This window comes from Athene noctua, chromosome 7, assembly GCF_965140245.1.
Source record: "Athene noctua chromosome 7, bAthNoc1.hap1.1, whole genome shotgun sequence".
NCBI lineage: Eukaryota > Metazoa > Chordata > Aves > Strigiformes > Strigidae > Athene > Athene noctua.
Window position 1 is genome coordinate 32,455,035 of NC_134043.1, and position 17,999 is coordinate 32,473,033.

Genomic DNA, 17,999 nt, shown 5'->3' on the forward strand with positions numbered 1-17,999 from the left:
TTCTGCTTCCTTGCAGCACACTAACATGCCTGCAAGCACAGTGCGCACCAACTATCAGGAGCTGATGGAGCAGCCCAGCAGCAACCAGTCATAATCACCATGAGGGAAGGTGGACATAACTACACGTTAGCCTTCTTGATTCAGATATGCAACCCAAGATAGCTGCACCTCTTGTAAACAGTGTACCCTGTTGGGGTACCGTCAGTGTGAAAAATTACTTACACCAGCTCACACAGGGGATTTGCTCCCATGTATTTGTTCCTTCCCAGACAACCCATCCATTGGGGTGGTCAGAAGCACCCTGGGCCTCAGGTGCACTCTTAACAAGCCCCAGGGGTGGAAGGTAACGCGATAGCTGAAAATCTGCTATGGCTGGGCTGCAACACAGTCTGTGAGCTGGGGCAAAGAGCCACACATTTATTGCCAATACAGAGAAAGCTACAGAGGGGGCAGACAGCAATCTCAGCAGCTGATGTCAAAAGTACAAGGGGGACGCTTTAATGAGCTTTAATTCTCTTACATTCTCCCGGAATACCTGGTGTCTCAGGCGATCTCCAGAGAGCCCCCGGTGTCCTTCTCCACAACCATAGGCACAACCCAGGGACTTCACAATTTTGATGAGCATTGTGAGTGCCAGCCTATGGGTACTGACAGATGGGCCTTCATCCTGAGGGTCACAGAGGGAAAGACAATGTGAAAACCTGGCAGAACCACTGGCATTTTCCTAGCATTTTCCTCTTAACAAATCGCTGTCCATTTCTCCTCTCAGACACTCCATTACTGAGGTTACTCTTGAAATGTTTACTCCAATTATTTTTCAAGTTTAGGGACGAGCCCCACCCCATTTCAGCTACCCTCAAAAAGTCATGATATAAATGCAAACCTCCCTACATGCTGCTATGAATACCATTCAGCACTTAATTCAAAAAATTCTGCCAGAAAAACAGAGAGCTGGCTCACTTGAGCAGAAGAAGCAGCATCTTTTTAAAATGTCTTAAGCATTATGCTATTATGAATTGAAACTCTGGAGATCAGCAACAGCATCTCTTGGACAATTCTCAGAGCAATACTGAAAAGTTTATGGTTTCTGGCCATCAGAGAAAACAAACAGTGCTCACATACTGGATACTGTTTTTCTGTATAAATTATGAATAACAAACCTTTAAAAAAAAATAATTGTGATTGAGGGCTTCAGACGCTGACAAGATATTGAAAAGAGCCATGTAAGGCTCACAAACTCTTCACTGGAGTAGTTAAGGTGCTTGAATTCCCAATCATGTTTCTTCAGTGGAACCCCAAGTGAGCAGCAGAGCAAAATAGATTAATTTATCATTGTCATGAGAAAAAGGAGGGAAAACAGGAGGGCAATTGCATACACATGCATACTCAATAGATCTTACAGTACATTCAGGAATGGTATAAAGGGAAGCAAGACAAACCTTTTCTTGTTTTTTGTCATTCTTCTCATACGGCCCTCCTCCTCCTCCACCACCTCCATCACTTCCACCTCCACCTCCTCCACTACTTCCACCACCTCCTTCTTCTCCTCCATCTCCAGCTCCACTAACTGGGGGAGGCCCAAATCCACAAGCTGAACTAGCAGAAGCAGCCCCTTTGAGCTGGAAGGATCCTTCACTTGGTCTCTTTTCAGGGGCCTCATTTTCTTTGTTCTCACTCTTCCTCCGAACCTTCTCTACACAGGGCACCACACCAAGCTGAAGTAAGCACTCCACAATGTTTAGTGCCACATCGCAAATCCGGGAACTGATGTCATGGTTCAGGACCAAGTAAACAGCCTTCAGGACCACCTGGGAGATTCAAACATCATATTTAAAGTCAGACTTATTTTTTCTCCTTGTACTATTTAGTGCCCGGAAATTCCAGTCACAGACCAGAGACTCATTATAGCAGGCACAGTACAAACCCAGAATAGAGTACACACAACCCTCAACCCCAAGAGCCTACAGTCTAGGTGTAAGACAAGAAACCACAGGCTGGGCACAGTCAGGCAGAAAAGGAAACCATGAGATGATATCTGTGAGTCTGAGAGCACTGCTTCAGTGCACCAGGAGCTGTCAAGTCATTAAGGGGAATGCAGAAAAGGTGAGTTTTAAGGTGCTGTTAGAAGAAAGGTGCTGTTCAGTTTTATACTGTTTTATAGGGAACTTGGTGCATGCCCCAGGAACAAAGCCATTAAATAATATCGCTTAAGATTTGATGTGTGCATTCCACATGCACATGCACTCCTTGCAAGGAGTAACAGGAGTTGCAGTATCTCAGAGGAGACACTTATGATATGCACAAATTTATCTGACTGACCTTTATGTACTGCTGAGAGAAGTCATATAAAGAGGTGGAGGAAAAGCCCATCAAAACCCTTATCTCAATGGTACAGCTATATTGACAGAAGAGGGACCTGGCTTTCCTCATTCCTTGGCAATTACCGAGAGATCCAGCATGCCGTTCTTGTGGACAAAGTTGTTGGTTCCATCAATGTGGTCCGTATCCTCCAAGCAACTGTAATTGATGCAGGAGTCTGTCAGGCTCCGCGGGAGGTTGGCACATGCGAGCGGCTCATGGGGCATCTCAGGGATGGGCACCTGGTTGCAAAGCTTCCTCATGTGCTCACTGAAGAAATCGGCGTAGCCCACATTGAACGAGGCCAGGGTAGTGTTGAAGGTTGCCACAGTGATGGTGGAGATCTGGGATCGCACTGCAGGGAGAAAAATGGCTACCTGTAAATTTCCATCTCTAGAGTTATGAAATGAAAAACTGAGGCTGTGCTGGTTTACAGGACAGAAGCAGCTCTTGTAATGCCAAAAGACAAGACAGGTTCCTAATTCCTATCATGGGTACAGGGATGAAAGCATAGATTCACTTCTTCCTTTAAGCCATTATAAATTAGAACAACCCCAAGCTTGCTCCAGCAGTGCAGCTCCATGGCAGCTTAAGTTGATCTCAGTCAACTGAGCAGTTAAGTAGATCAGGGACCTCAGCCAGCCTAAATCTAATCCAAAAGGGGGATTAGATTTTGGCTAGTTTTGCTCCCTGTATTGGTGCAGCATCTGGTCTTAAAAGCAGCACTGCCCCTGCAAGGGAAAGAGGAAGCACTGTGCAGCTGGATGCAGGAGTGAAGGTAGGGTAACACCCCAATTTCAAATATTTCCTCACACCAGTTGAAAAAAAATGGAGCAGTGTGTTCCTAAAAATACCTGTGCAGTCTAAAGCATCACCAAAATGCAAAGCTGACTGATGAGAAGGGCAATGTGGTGTCTAAATTCACAGTGCTCAGAGAAGAGACCTAATGACATAGACAAGCTTAAGTTTAAATTGCTTCTCTCAGGTAGTGACAGCATTTTGGCTACACAGGCCAATTTTTATCAAGCGTTCACTATGGTTTTACAACTCATGCTAAACTCCAGGCTGCAATGTTAGTAATTTCCCACACTTAGCACTGTGTAAGTAGGTTTATACACCCTTCAGTGTAGAAAGTCCCACAGCATGGATTGGACCACCTTCTGCTAGACAGTACAGTAACAGAGCTATGGAATAACAAAAAACCTCTACTTAAGGCTATTTAACGTGTTCTAATGAATAAAATAACATATTTAATAAGAATCTTCAACCACTGACTGGTTACATTTATGCATTTGCCAGAGTGGTGGCTACATTTTCTCATAGCCTGTGCAACCCTGCCAGCACTGACCTAGCACAATTTATTAGGAGAAATATTCTAAGGCTGATAGCAGTACCTTGAACTAGGCTACAATTTGGCCAGTGATCAGGACAGGAGTTGGCTGCCTGTAACCAGAGGATTACTTGCTGGCAAGTGTGACTTTTTAATGGCATTCACTGAAATTTGCACGGTGAAGATAACAATAAAGACGGAATTAGGAAATCTTGTTCCTGAGCTACCAAGTTTGATGATTATCCAAGGGTAGCTATTTTTTGTTTCACTAAGGTTTTGCTTTGTTTAGAATTGGGTAACAAAAGTCCATACCCAAATCCTACATAAAGGAACATTCCTCATGTTGAATCTTCATTTTATTATCACTGATAGGGCTAACTGCTGGATGGGACTCACAGAGGCAGGGAAGGAGGACTAAGGACTCTTCATTTACATCCATGCATGCCTGCAGCATGTGCCCATGTGCCTGTGACTCCTCTTGAGCAGATACGTAGGATATAACTAATTTTTCATCTCTGCTTTTCAGCGTGTCAGCCAGCAGAAATGACTTCATTAGCAAATGTCTCCTGGCCAGGGAAAGTGGACAACAGATGGGAAATTATGAATGATCGGTATGCTTGGATATAGTTGGTCACACAAAACAAAAGAAATATGTAATATTTGTACTTATCCTCTAACTACAGAATGGATCATTCAAAGTCATAGACTACCACTAGAAATACTATGATTTGTCCGATTATTCATATAGTTGCTGCACAACTGTACCTGGGGTACAAGTATTGCATATGGCTACCTTTTAGAAAATATTTGGCTAGGAAGCTGGTGGAGCGAGTAGGATTGCTGTCCTGTAGAATAAATGCAGGTCAGGAAGACAGACTCTATCAAATTAATCCAGGAGAAGAGCTTTGCCCAGGAGACACAGAGCAGAAATGAAGGAGACGTGCTCATGCTGGATAGAGCTGATGCAAATCCATCCTCTCTCAGACTATTCAGATTTGCTGTTCTAAAAGCTCATGGATCTTTGAGAGCTCCAAGGCTACAGCACATATTATCTGAGTGCCTCTGTAGCCTCCTAGGTATGCTGCCTGGCAAGTTGTGCGGAGACAGACCATGCCCTGCTCCTTGAGGTGTGTGATAGCCTGTTCCCCCATCAAGGTTTAAGGTTGTGCTTGCCACAAGTGCGGCCCAATCTCTATGACCAGGTTTTGCCAGTACCACAGTGTGTGAGCGAGAAAACAAAATCACTGTGTTTAGGCAGTAGGAGCAGTGCCAGCAGTGCTCTGCTGCAGACAGCTCTGCTGACAGAAGAGCACTTTCCTCTGCTTGGCTAACGTTGTTTGACATAGGTGGTGTTGCCCTGCCAACAGAAAGACTCTTCCTTCTGGAGCAGACTTCATCCCACCAGGAGTTCTCCCATCTCTCCCCTTGTGGCCATACTGGCATTACTGTTTGCAGAGGCCTCCAACACAGATGGGCCCTGAGGAGACTTTGACTAAATTTCAAAGCCAGGCTTCGACTTGTAACCAGGAGAATTAAGAAAAAAATGTGATTCTCAGCACAATCCAGCAGCTGGGGGTCACGAAGAGTCATTAAATACTACAAAATTCCCCATGAAACCACTAAAGCTAGCAATACCAAGTTTCTGCCCAAACTTCTGTGCTGTGTTGCGGTAAGGCAAAAAAAACCCAGACCCTGCCTTCTCCCTGCTGATGGCTGCCAATTTTTTTGACAAACTGCACCAGATAAACATGAAAGGTTTGGTACATTTATCAACAAAGAACAAAAAACCCCTCAAGAGGTGTGGAAAATAAAAGGAAGAAACAATTAGCAATACACATGGAAACAGTAACGCTTCCTCAGCTTCTTGGAGTTGATATTTCAGTGAAACGTTTTTCCCTGATGTGTTCAATTTACCTTCTTTGACTGTATTCTCTCCATGGCTGTTTGAGTGGTCCGGCAGATCAGAGACCAGCGTGTGATGAGAGTGTGAATGCCTAGCACTCAGGCTCTCCATCTCCGTTGCTGTGTCAGAGCTCCCCCGCCTGGTAAACTTTCCTAGGGCGAAGACAAGAAGTGGGTATTTAGTTTACTCATCTGAGAGGTCCTTGGAGGCAAGAGACAGCAGCTGAGGTTAGCAGCTGAAGTATTTGAGTCTGCAAAAGCGAAGGCCTTCCAGAGCCCTGTGGAGCAGAACCAAACGTAGTGGGATATCTCTCAGGTGTTCATCGACATAAAGACTGAATGTCCAAATGCTCTGCAAGGCTCTTCCCCATAGCACGTACAGATTTAGCTGACACCCACATTGTCACCCACTAGCAGCCTCAGGAAAATAAGACTGGTCAGCACGGAAAGACTCCGGCCTTTGAGGCAGGTTATAGGAATTTGGCTTCTTCTCCCCTTGTCCAAAAGAAATAGGTATATTAGGATGGGGAGTGCTAAAGCAAAGGAAATCTTCAGGAATACAATAAATTACAAATCAAAAGAACCTACTGAAAGAGGGGGATTGTCTCTGAAGTAGGCAAGTTCTGTTGACCATTGGATCTGAAATACACGATTTCACTGAGATATCAGAAAGAACTGTAGGTTAAACCAGGACAAGAATATGAAGACCCTAAGATCAAAATTTAACAAACATCTTGAGCTACTGAAAATATGGAAAGGAGGATTTGGATCTTAAATTTATTATTCTTGAACAAATCTGTAGGTGCTTGATATTAACCACTGACAAAACACATATGAATCTTTAAGAATTCACTTGGCGCACTGTCCCGTGTCCCAAAGAGGGACATGTTCACAATGGAGAGCTTAACCAAAATTATGCTATCTAAGCCAGTGAAAATGAGAAGGCTCTGGCATGGCCTTAGGAAATCATTTTGCTGCCTATCATTTCCAAGAAAGGGTGCCAGGATAAAAATCTATGACACTAGGAATAAGTTTGTGAAACAATGTCTAGACACTGTTCAGTGAACTTGAAAGCTTGAAGGAGGCAATATTTAGATTTAAACAGCGTATCTTTGCAATGTCAAGACAGTGTAAGACTCACTGTCTGAGACAATATCCTATTTATTTTGTATCCAACATTCACTTGAGGAAGACTGAATATTTTCTGCCATACTCCTAAAAACCATATTGCTGCCTCCAGAGATTTCTCTTCAAAAGAAGAGGATGCAACTCTTCCTTGAATCTATTTTAAGCTGCAGTTGTGCAATGTTTGCTACCACTCAGGGAAAGTGTATTCAAGTGGTATAGACATCACTACAGGTTGCTACAGTAGCTATTATTCCAGTAAAGATGGTAGTTTTCAGAGAAAAAAGTAAACTAAAGCATAAGTCATTCAAGGTCTGCTGTCAGCACAGTTGCCACTTCTGCAGTCAGGAGTGTAGCGCTGCAAACAGAGCCAAGGACATAAGGAGGCAATAGGATGGAATAAGAAATAAAGAGCTTCTGTTGTTCTCTGTGTGTTCAGGACAGGAACGCCACAGAACCTGGGGCTGAGATAACAACATCTCACCTAATATGGTGGTTTGCCATCCTCCTCTCTCAATGCCACGCCGGTCCTCTCCAATTCCAGAGAAACTTCCAAAGGAGAAAGTGCTGCGGGTGGGTGAGACATCCAAATGATCCTCATGGAGGAGGAAGGGCACCCCCATTCTTCGTTGCCGCTTCTTCCCAGTATGGTGGAAAGGAATTGACCCTTTGCGCTCACGCTCCCTGTCCTCTTTGCGGCTCTTAAACTGCAGGAGGAAGAGGAGCAGATACGAAGCAGGTTGAGGCTCTGAGGCATGACAAATTACCACTTGAAGGAAAAAGATAACACAGATGTGTGGCCCAAGTATAACCTTCCATTCTGAGCTTTTTTACCCTGATAACAACTATCTCCATTCTAGGACTTAAAGGAACTCAGTCTTGCCCTAGGCTGGGATGGATGTCCTTGTATAATTTTATGACATTCTCAGAGCTAGATCCATAGAATTCACAAAACTCTTCTAAGTTATCTCGGATGGTTGCAAACCCAGAGCTTCATGAGGTTGGAGGTCACTAAGCTGGAACTACAGTGACCACCAGCACTTTAAAAATCAGCACTGTTTGAGTATCCTCTCCTCATGCAGTTTCAGCAGGACAGTTATTTGAATAAAGATTTCAGTATTGTGTTTGGAATGTGCATATATAAATGTATGTAATAACTTGCAGAATCCTTTCCAATGAAAAGAGATGTCAGTCTCACATATGGCACGAATATATAGTCCAAGCAGACCTTCAGCTGCTCTTTAGCAGGACACTGAGGTGCTGAATCATAGGTAAATTAAATACAATTCTCTTCCACTCACCTTTTTGAAGATGTTCATTCCCAGGTCTGTGGAGAGATCTGGAACTGCTGGTCTACGCAAGTTGGTCAGTGAAACTTTGGAAAATGCCTCTGTGCTTAGTGATTTTTCTTCCTCATTACATTTCATTGTAAGATCCTGCAGCTCCCAAAAGAAGACAATAAGCACAAGGAGAAATAGAGGATAACCAGCTTAAAAAAAATAAAGAGCTACTTTCAAGAGCTGTCATAGGAGCACTGTAGAGGAAAAGGACCTTCAATTCATTACATAAAACACTATTCACATCTTTAAAGAAAAAAAAAATGAACAGACAAAAATTAGAAACTCTCAGAATTATTAACCTTGCTTAATAAGATTTCTGTCACCACAGAAAAGTGCTGCCACAGAAAGTGTTGTTGTCAGTGTGGTCTAGTGGCATGGAAGACCATGTTCTACTCTACTCTGATTCTGATCCCAGGTATGACTCTGGGTAGCTGATGATCTTGAGGCCTTGGTTTACATTTATGAGCAATCACAATGGCTACCCTTTTGGAAGCGTTTTTTTTTTTTAAGATCTAAGCGATCTTAAGATCTAAGATCTAAGAGAATATGCCCTTAATAACATATGGAACTGAAGTGCAATAAGCAGCACTGACCCTTCAAGAGACTTGTTTTGTAAAAAATGTATTTACTCACTAAAGAAACCTAAAGACTTCTACATCAGTAAGCATCCTTCACTTGTAATAACAGTACTCCAAGATCTGTCCATCATAGTTTATATTTGTGAAAGCCCCTACAGCTTTCCACGACAGTGAAAACCTTGAGATAATTTACTGTATTTTCAGTAGAGGGCACTCTACTCCCCTTCTGCCCTGAGCAAAACGCACTACAGCTGCCTACTGTAAAGAAAGGCTTTGCTACAAAAGGTGGCATAAGCTCAGCTCCTGGCCATCTGTTCTCATTAAAGATCTGACGCCACTTTTCATTAGATGTTTGTGCAGCTGACCTGACCAGATTCCCTCAGGATAATTTTCTTCTGCTTAAATATCGGCTTGTTTCCAATAGAGATGTTATCTTTCCTTGCTCTCCCATCAAAAAGGTTCTGTTAAACAACTGTGTCGTGTTAAAATACCTTTTTACTTTCAGTCCAGAGATAGCCATATGCCAACGATAGATGAAGCAACTCCTATGGTATAGGAGGTTTAGATTCTGCCTAGGCAGACTGCATACTGCGGAGCTAGCCAGCTCTGCAATACACAAGTGTGTGGTTTTATGGATAAGAAGGTCCAGCAGAAGCCAGGGACAGTCTGTGCAGCTGAAGCCTTAAGCACCAGATAAGACTGTTTGCAGTACTGGGCTACTGGGGAACATACATTCTTCAGAGACTTTTCAGACTAATCAAAGAGTACCCTTGAATCCTTCCTATCAATTTTATCACCACAAGAATGAAGGAGACACACAACAGAAAAATTCTTCTTCACAGTTGTTTTCAGTCAAGGTCTGCTCTTCAACCTTTTTGCATATATGACTAGAGTTTCAGGGAAGGAGTCATATGTAAAATCCAATAGACAGCAAATCAGGATTCAGCCCTAGGTGCTCTCAACAGCGAGGCCAGCAAGAACTCCATATGGTTTGGTTCTTGGCTTCTACAGCTCTCCGGCCTCTTCTGGCTGGAACCCATCGGATGAATTTATTTCACATTCATTATCTTTGTCCATTAGTTACTAAATCAGTATTTTATTAGGTGGCTTACAGTCACCAGAAGGTCAGAGGAAGGATCAGGGCCTATTGTGATACAAGCTGTACAAACACACAGAAGGACACAGTCCCAGTTCTGAAATCAGCTTGGGGTAGGTATCAAGCAAACAACACTAGAAGAGCAAATTGCAGAATCACCTTAAATCTACAGTGTAGTATATGATGGATTTTAAGGAATCAAGCTAGCACTCCTGTTGAAGACTGATTAAAAATGTGGCTGTTCTGTGCAGTAGACTTTGTGGAAATTACGATATGTGTAAGATGGAAAAGAAAGCAAAATTGTTCAGGGGCTGCTACTCTAGATTTTGTTGTTTCTGGTTTGTATTGCTTTCCTTCTGCACGACTGAACGGCTACCAGCTCATTAGTACTTCTCTCAGCTCTCAAGATATTACACTTGAGACTCTTGGCTTTATATTAGCATTGCAGTGAGCACTACAGCTGCATTGGTATTATGCTTAATTTAAGCTTTGGCTCTTTGCCCCTGCAGTGTTAGGGCAAGACTGTAGAGGTCTGTGAGCCTCTGAAGGTTTCATTTCCTAGACCTGTCTTATCCTGAATTCACAGCATACAGGTGCAATGCAGGTTTCCTTTATCACGCCTTGCCAGGTCTGAAATATGTTTAGACTAAAGTCACTTTCTAGAGGAACCTAGTATTTATTTTATTCACACTCCATCCAGTACCCTTTTTCCTATGCAACAAGGAGTGCTGGCATACTGCACTCATCTTTTTCTACTTTGCTGTTTAGATTACTAGGTAATACATGGAGGATGTTTCTCACGTTCTCTCGATCCCAACTGCTTTAGCCCAAGCTTATATTTGAAAGGTGATTTCAGGTACACAGAAATGAACAAGAAGCATGAGAGTTTTGATGAAGCTTAGGGAGATGAAGGAAGTTACCCTGATGAACTGCAGAACAATAGAAAGAATGTGGATTTGCCAGAAGAATCTACTGGTCTCTGATGTGCTTTGCAGGCAGCTGTTTTTGTCTTCAGTTTTGCCTGCCACTTTAAATCTATCCTGCTGAAACACAGTGATGATATTTTTCAGAAGCTATTGATCAACCTTTGAGAAGAAATTACGATATTGTATTAGGAATTTAAAATCTAGACCAAAAAAGCAGGCTTCAAACATATCCCTGTGTCAGATACGTCTCAGTATACAACCCTTTGTGTTGATAGAAATGACAAATCCTAGCCTTCTGGAGGTATCATTCTCTCCCCTGACTAGCAGAGCGCCTTGAGTGATGAGATTCTAAATTTAAGAACAGCAGTTAAGTCCCTACAGCTGGCTGGGATGAAACAGAGCCTAGGTGTCTCTGTGCATTGCACAGATTTCAGTTCCCAGCTGTAAAGAATGGGGGCATGAGCTGAAACTTTTGCTGCATGGAAGACCATTTCACCTCCTCCATCACAGCTGTTCTGCATAACAAATTGGAAACCTTTTTAAACAGGATTCCAATTTGATGAAGCACAGTAAAAATACACAAGACTGACACAGAGGTTACCAAAAGCAATCAAACCTAGCCCTGGAGGGAAGAATGTCCTGGACAGAGTCCTCACATTAACAGCTAGAAAGTACCCAGTGGAATTGCCAAATGGTTTTAACAGAAAAATGTTAGTGAAGAGCAACCGAGTAAAGGAATCTTCTGCAAGAGAAATGGCCTGGAAAAGTAGGAAATAGCCAGGTATGTGAAAGGAGGGAAGTGTTTCACAGTATGTAGAGAAGAACCAGCACAATACTAGTGCAAACAGTGCCTACGGAAGATATTTCATGCTGCCACTGTGCTGAGAGCCACTGGCTGCACCCCCTGTTGCATTAGTAGTTAAATTTGCTAATGTGCAAAATAACCAAGTAGTTATGAGCGAGGGCAAAGTGACAGTATATGCATGGAAACAGTGAACCACACGAACAGCACTATCTTCCAATTCTCTCTCCAGGAGATGATATTAAGGAGGATTTTCTGTACATGCCAGCAATCCTATAAAATCCCTATGCAAATGTAGATTAAGTCGAATAGTCATTCATATCACCTGGCCTTTATGGAGCTATGTCAAGCTTTTACAGGGATGAAACAGGCAATATTTTATAGAAACGACACTAAAGTATAACAAGGTTTAAACAATACTGGTGCTGCTGAGCCCTTAAAACCACAAGTAGCGGCAGCCCTCATAAAAATCACAAGCATGGCTATAAAATCCTGAGATTTAAAAATAACAGTATTAATATTTACATTGTTTATGCTTGTCTTCTGGCTTATGAGCATCTGGGTTGTACAGGGGGAAATATATTTCACCTTCTCCCTTCTAAAATAACAGGTCAAATACTGCCACAGCTCTACAATACTGAAAGCAAGGATTTTAAGAAAAAAACACCGAATTTCTGAGAGTTCTGACTCAAAAAACATTTGACAGAGACATTAGCAGAAGATAGAGCCTTTTACTTGAGGTGCGTCATAAAATTGGATTGCAAAAATAGAATCTGTATTAAATGTTGTTAAGCAGTTCCATCAACTCAGTAAATCAGAATTTGCTGTTAAAAGCCCACATGACAGGAAAAGAGTGCATAACCTAAAAGTAGCACAAATCAACAAAAGAGATTAACTGCAACTGCAGCAGTATCCCTTTCTTATCCCTGAAACAACAGTGAGCTACCCAAAAGAAAAAAACATTTAAGCTCTAACACAAAGATTTTTACTGCACCAAGGTCAGGGGCCTGGGGTTCCTTTTCCAGCAAGACAGGGAGCAAGTCTTGACGCCAGTTTGGACAGTTTGTCTACTGAGGTTTTGTTGGTAAACAGAAAGGTAAAAATTCTGCAATAAGAATAACAGCATGAGAAGAGGTAACAACATGGCAGGCTTTTGCTCACTGCCACTGTTTGCAAAGTCTACTCCAATACTTTAACCCAAGCGTTTGCCTGGTGTGTGCAGTGCTGTACCAAGTGCAATTGCTTTTCTCCCTTTTGAGGGTTTACACTGAGGGGTTACACCAAAGAAGCTTAGCGAGTCCTGAGCCTTGCACTCTAATGCAAAGGCAACCTCACTTGTTATGACAACTACATTAGTATATTCTCACATTAAAAACTAATGTTATCCAAGTTCACCCTAGGTTAATTATTCCAAATCAACCCTCAAGCTTTCAGCAGTCACCAGCTCTGACTCTCTGCATCAGATTCTGCTTCCAAACCCCTCATCGTTCTCAGGGTCTCTTTCTGAATCTGACCTCCAGGCAGTCTAACCAATACCAAAGCTGTGCTTTTCACTAGTTGCCCAGCCGTCACTTCCCAGCATCACCACAACACTTTCTGGTTTTTTATTGATGGCAACTGCTTACCTGAGTTTTGTGGGTATTCACCAGAGAGGGTGCAGCAGCCACCATGGAGCTGCTGCGAGGTCTTGGTAAAGGGGTGATCTCTGGCTCAGGTGGTTTCTCTGGCTTTTCCTGTAGCATATGCCTCAGCCTCTGCAGGTAGTACATTAGTGACCACTGTGTGCCCTCCTCGGACCAGTGTGGCTGCAGCAGGCAGCGCAGCACTGCCACATCAAAGTATGTGGCATAGCGAGACTTCTGGCATGGTGGGATCACCAAAGACACCCTGTTCCAGAAAGCAGGAGTAGAAATATTAGTCATCAGGCTCTTTAGCCCTTCTGAGATACTCAGCTCTCTGAATAAAGAACCACTCAACGATGATCTAAGGGTTTCTATGTTCAACTCTTCTTAAGCGGTCACTCTTGATACTACAATGTTTTCTCTGATAGCTGGAAACCAGTTCTGTCCTAGCATACATGCTGGTCTACCCCAAAAGACCCAAGAGCTCTACTAAGAGGCCTAAAATTTAGCTACTTATCAAGAGCTGTAAGCCATCCTCGTTCTCCTGCCATCTGCAGAAATCACCAGGATGTGCATGCAGCTGTGCCTGCTTGAGCTTGCAGAGACATTTGCCACCGACCTTTTGAGACTAAGGCCCCGAGGAAAACATTACTGAAGGCTCATAAGTGGGTATTTAGCTTTCAGCTCCCTAGAGTACTCAAGTACATGCTTTGTTAAATGTTTTCTTGGATAGGGTTTCTTTCTTAAACTGTGGTCTAAAGATAAACCTCCAGCACCTGCATTAACTGAACAATGTGTTCAGCTGGAAACAGTCAACCCTTGAGCATCTACTGTTCAGATACTAGTAATACATATTTACGAATAGTTCACATTTTACACATCAGGCCTTTAGGAGGAGCAAGCAGGGCAGCTAAGTTAGTTAGCCCTTTAAGCCAATTAAATGGATTCTTATACAAGTAAAAGTTACTGTTATGGACACTTTGCCAAGGTGTGTTAGAGAAAAGGACCATTTTCAGCCTTAATTATACTTTTCTTGCCTTCCAGGTGATGTCATTTCCTTATGGGTTTTAGTAAGGAATTTCCTACGTATTGTAGAAGTTAGTGCATGCAAAAGCAAGACATCTGTAGTAAGCCTCAGAAATGAGACTCCAGAGATTTCAAAGGGATCATACCTGTTTTCAGAGCCAAACTTACTGCAATAAAATGCCCCAACTTTTTTCTTATTTATTTTTTATACCACTTGTCTCCCAGCTGAGCACAACTGGCCTCATCTATCCTCTGTACAGTCACTATCTGTTAGGAGAAAATCTGTCAGAAAAGCAGCAGTGAAAGGGAGTGGGAGGAACGACAATCACATGGCAAAAGGAGATGTGAAATACTGGAGGTGGGGCAGGAACTCTGTAGATCTGTCTATTCTTTTTGCCTGCCCAAGTACACGACTTGAATTCAGCTAGAAACACACCTCTGTGAACTGAGCACTGCTGTGATTTTTGGATTCTATAAAAATCAACATCACTTTCATAAATTGTATTCTCAGGTATTTGGGAATCATCACAAGAATATCAGGTTTTGTTTTGTTTTTTTAAAGACATTTATTTTATCAACTCTGCTAAACAACATGCAAACAGCATTGGCAGGACACCCCTATCTTCAGCTAGGTACCACCATATTCTGAACAGAGGCATCCAAGGCTACAGTCCAGCAAAGCAACAGGGAACAAGCAGCAAGCAATACTGACCAGTGGAACCTCTAAGTGCTTAAAGTGAAGTGCATGCTTAAAGTGCTTTGCTGGATCGCTGCCCAGTGCCACAAAGCTGCCCTGTGCATCCAAGGCAGATATAGGACTGGCACAGGAGAAAGAACGTTGACACCACTTGGAATCACATGAACCCTGCTCCGTATTACACGCTTGGAAATGGGGCCAGGTGGTAAGGCTGGGCTTGGAGCAGTGCATGCATCTAGAACTCAAGCCTGAGGGAGCTGGTGTGCTGCCAGCCCCACAGGCCAACATTGTAGGCACTTGGCGACTGCAGACCAGCCCGTCTGTGTCTGCATATGTCACTATATGCAATCTATAGATTCAAAGGTTCTCCCCTAGTGCTGTATACAAGGTAAAAATCTAACAAGTTTGACGACTTTAAAATGAGCTGTTACAAAAACCCGAAAAACTGAATTAGGAAGGAGAAAACAATGATAAATGGAAATATGCTATAAAGTTTTCCCCATAAACATGATACGAAGGCTGTTTTTGTCACAGTCAAGATTGTGTCACATAGATGCATCCTGTAAAAAAACCACAGAGAGCTGGGATATTCAAACATCCCAGCAAAGGAAATAAAGCCCTTCACATCAGTAGGAAAAAAAAAAAAAAAAAAAGGATGATGTGTTGCTCCCTGGTCACTTTGCAGGACCCAATCAGTGTCTGAGTCTAAACAGGTTTTCATGCTCTCCTGTTTGTGGCACAGGCAAACCTGAGGCGCAACACAGCCTGGAGCAAGGCATGTTCTCCTTATGAAACATTTGTCACTAAAGTCCTTCCTGAAAAGTCTATTTCCCAGGCAGTGTGTTCAAGGCAGCAGCTGGATAAAGGGCTGTGGCTTTATTTGCTTCAGTGCTAAACTGCATCATCTGTAAATGAAGAATTTCACTGAGTGGAGCAGAGATAATTAGCCAGAATCGGAGGAACAAGCCATTTGCTCAAGAAGTGTCTGAGGAACCAGAAATTAAACTCTATACTTCATTTAGAAGGTAATCTGGTGTTCATATAATCAGCTCTCAGTTGCCTGTGACTGCAGGGAGCATGGAAAGGCAGCCTTCCTTCAACCCCGGGCCAAGGACAAAGGAATACTGCGGCTGTTGGTAAGTAGAGTAAACAACATTTGTTCCCCAGTTGTCTGTTGCCTGGCAACCAAAGCTCCCTGTACAGTTTTAAATGATCAATGAGTCCTGCAAATGAGGAGGCATAATGATGCTCTCTTCAAAGCCTGTCTGAAGCTTCATCCCCATAGCAACCACCAGACCCAGCTTGACAAATTGATCACCTGATTCTGTCTTCTTAAAAGGCTGCTTATTTTTTCATGGCTGTGCACTCTCTGAGCAGTAGTGTTGACACATAGAGAGGCAGTTCTGTCCCCAACTTCAGTTATACTGGATCACATTAATACAAATTAAATAAAGACCCAGAACTGACGGCAGGTCTGATATAAAATCCCAAGGGAAGCCTCCTGGTGTGATCAGAGCCTTAGAGAATAGCTTTGCCCTTTCCACCAGTGAAAGGGTGCACCAAACCTTTTTGATAAATCAGAGCCATTCCAAGATTATATCCACAAACCCACTCCATCCCACATTTCTTCTGTCACTGTAACCAAGCAATTTCTTTAAACACTGAAGTGTTTTGGATATGACATTTCCCAAAAGAGATAAGCAACAGGACCAAAATTTTCAGGAGGTGTTTAAGTGACACTCCTAAATCTGTAGAGACCTAAAAATATAGCTAAGGCTTCCCTCCCTCACCACCCCCTGAATTCACTCACCAGCTTCATTTACTTTATGGCACTACCCAGTGTCCAGCACTGAAAATCTGGTTCTATCTTTACCCATCTGAATCTAGATTAAAAGAAGCTAATTTATCAGTGCCATGCCGGAAAACCATGGCCTGAGCTCCACAAGGCAACCAGGGAATATGTTTGTGTGACTGTGTTGCTTTCTTAGTTTGCTCCTTTGGGCCAGTAGTCTAAACCAAGCTAAGCAGCAGGATGCAGAGAAGGCCTAATGACGGCAGTGAGAGAGCTTGCAAAAATCCTTTGCTAAAGGGAAAGAAAATTTGATCAGAATGAAGCCAGAAAAGATACCAGTTGCCTGAGGCTGAATTCAGCTAAGGTGGGTTGGACCCACAAGTTATTTGTTAATGTCTTTAATTATAAGAAATTAACATATTAGAAAAGACCAAAGAAACTGTCCCAACAGGCCAGCTACAGATTTCTTCAGTGAAAGCGGCATTGAATATCAAGTGTTACCGCCTTGTTCATCACCCAGAACTGAGATTTGTCGAGTTAAGAATTTGAGATAAACATCCAGCACCCTTGTTGTGTACAGACAACAGCAGATTCAAGACAAAGGACCTCTGTGACCTCCACCATCAAGTCACACCAGACTAACTTTCTGCTGAAGGGGTTTGTACCTGGGATGTGCAGTGCCTCTCTCCTGAGAGGTTTGAGAGGATACGCTTCCATCCAAGGAATTTCCACGATGACACGCTGAAACGCTGGCCTTTGGAGGTACAGAATCTGGCTGGGTTGTCTCACAGACCACCTGTAGTCCCTTTGGATAGTTTTAATAAAAGGAAATAGGTATATAAACATATTTGTCTCTCCCATATTAGTTTCCCTGCTGCAATTTCTGCTTAGACATGACTATTACTTACACCATAATACCATGGTAATACCATGGAGAAACTGATCAAGCCTGGGGCTTCTCAGTACCAGGCATTGTACATGGAAAGGGTAAGACAGGGCTCTTGCCCAAGGAAATGCACAAGATCTGGCTTCCATCCTATAAAACAGGATAAGGCCAAGTTGATCCTGACAGTTATACTCAATACCCTTTGGTCCCACTGCAGACAAGGTTGGAAGCCTTTGGGAGAACTGTGAAGAACTGTAATTTCTGGAGATGGAATACTTTAGGATGGTAACTGCACCTGTTTCAATATTAATTTCCCCCCTTCCTCAGCTCCTTATTCAAGCCTGTCTAACGTTAACATAGAACTTACTTCAGTATGTCCACTGTCCAGATTAGGGGATTCACAAGTCACACTCTGATTGTTCGTGGGAGAACTTCTCTTAGCTGAGAAAAGAAGTCATAGGACACATTTCAGGAATCATCTCTAATATTAAATGTATCACTGAAAGGGTAAACCAGAAA

At 42.8% G+C, this 17,999-nt stretch overlaps 1 protein-coding gene across 4 annotated transcripts in view; it reads right to left on the reverse strand.

Moving 5' to 3' along the window:
* The window catches only part of UNC80 (unc-80 homolog, NALCN channel complex subunit), a 134,880-nt gene that overhangs the window by 102,940 nt on the left and 13,941 nt on the right, over positions 1-17,999 (reverse strand). For 3 of the 4 annotated variants that reach the window (XR_012633934.1, XM_074910403.1, XM_074910404.1), the window contains exons 6-14: positions 17,848-17,921; positions 17,260-17,399; positions 13,083-13,344; positions 8,017-8,151; positions 7,200-7,422; positions 5,603-5,743; positions 2,445-2,713; positions 1,440-1,808; positions 521-667 (exon numbers count right to left, since the gene is read on the reverse strand). Coding sequence is in view for 3 of the 4 variants with exons in the window: in XM_074910403.1 (XP_074766504.1) it covers positions 521-667; positions 1,440-1,808; positions 2,445-2,713; positions 5,603-5,743; positions 7,200-7,422; positions 8,017-8,151; positions 13,083-13,344; positions 17,260-17,399; positions 17,848-17,921 (1,760 nt within the window). In the remaining variant the exon portion in view is untranslated. The remainder of the gene's footprint in view (positions 1-520; positions 668-1,439; positions 1,809-2,444; positions 2,714-5,602; positions 5,744-7,199; positions 7,423-8,016; positions 8,152-13,082; positions 13,345-17,259; positions 17,400-17,847; positions 17,922-17,999) is intronic. The other variant, XM_074910405.1, reaches the window with a different exon arrangement.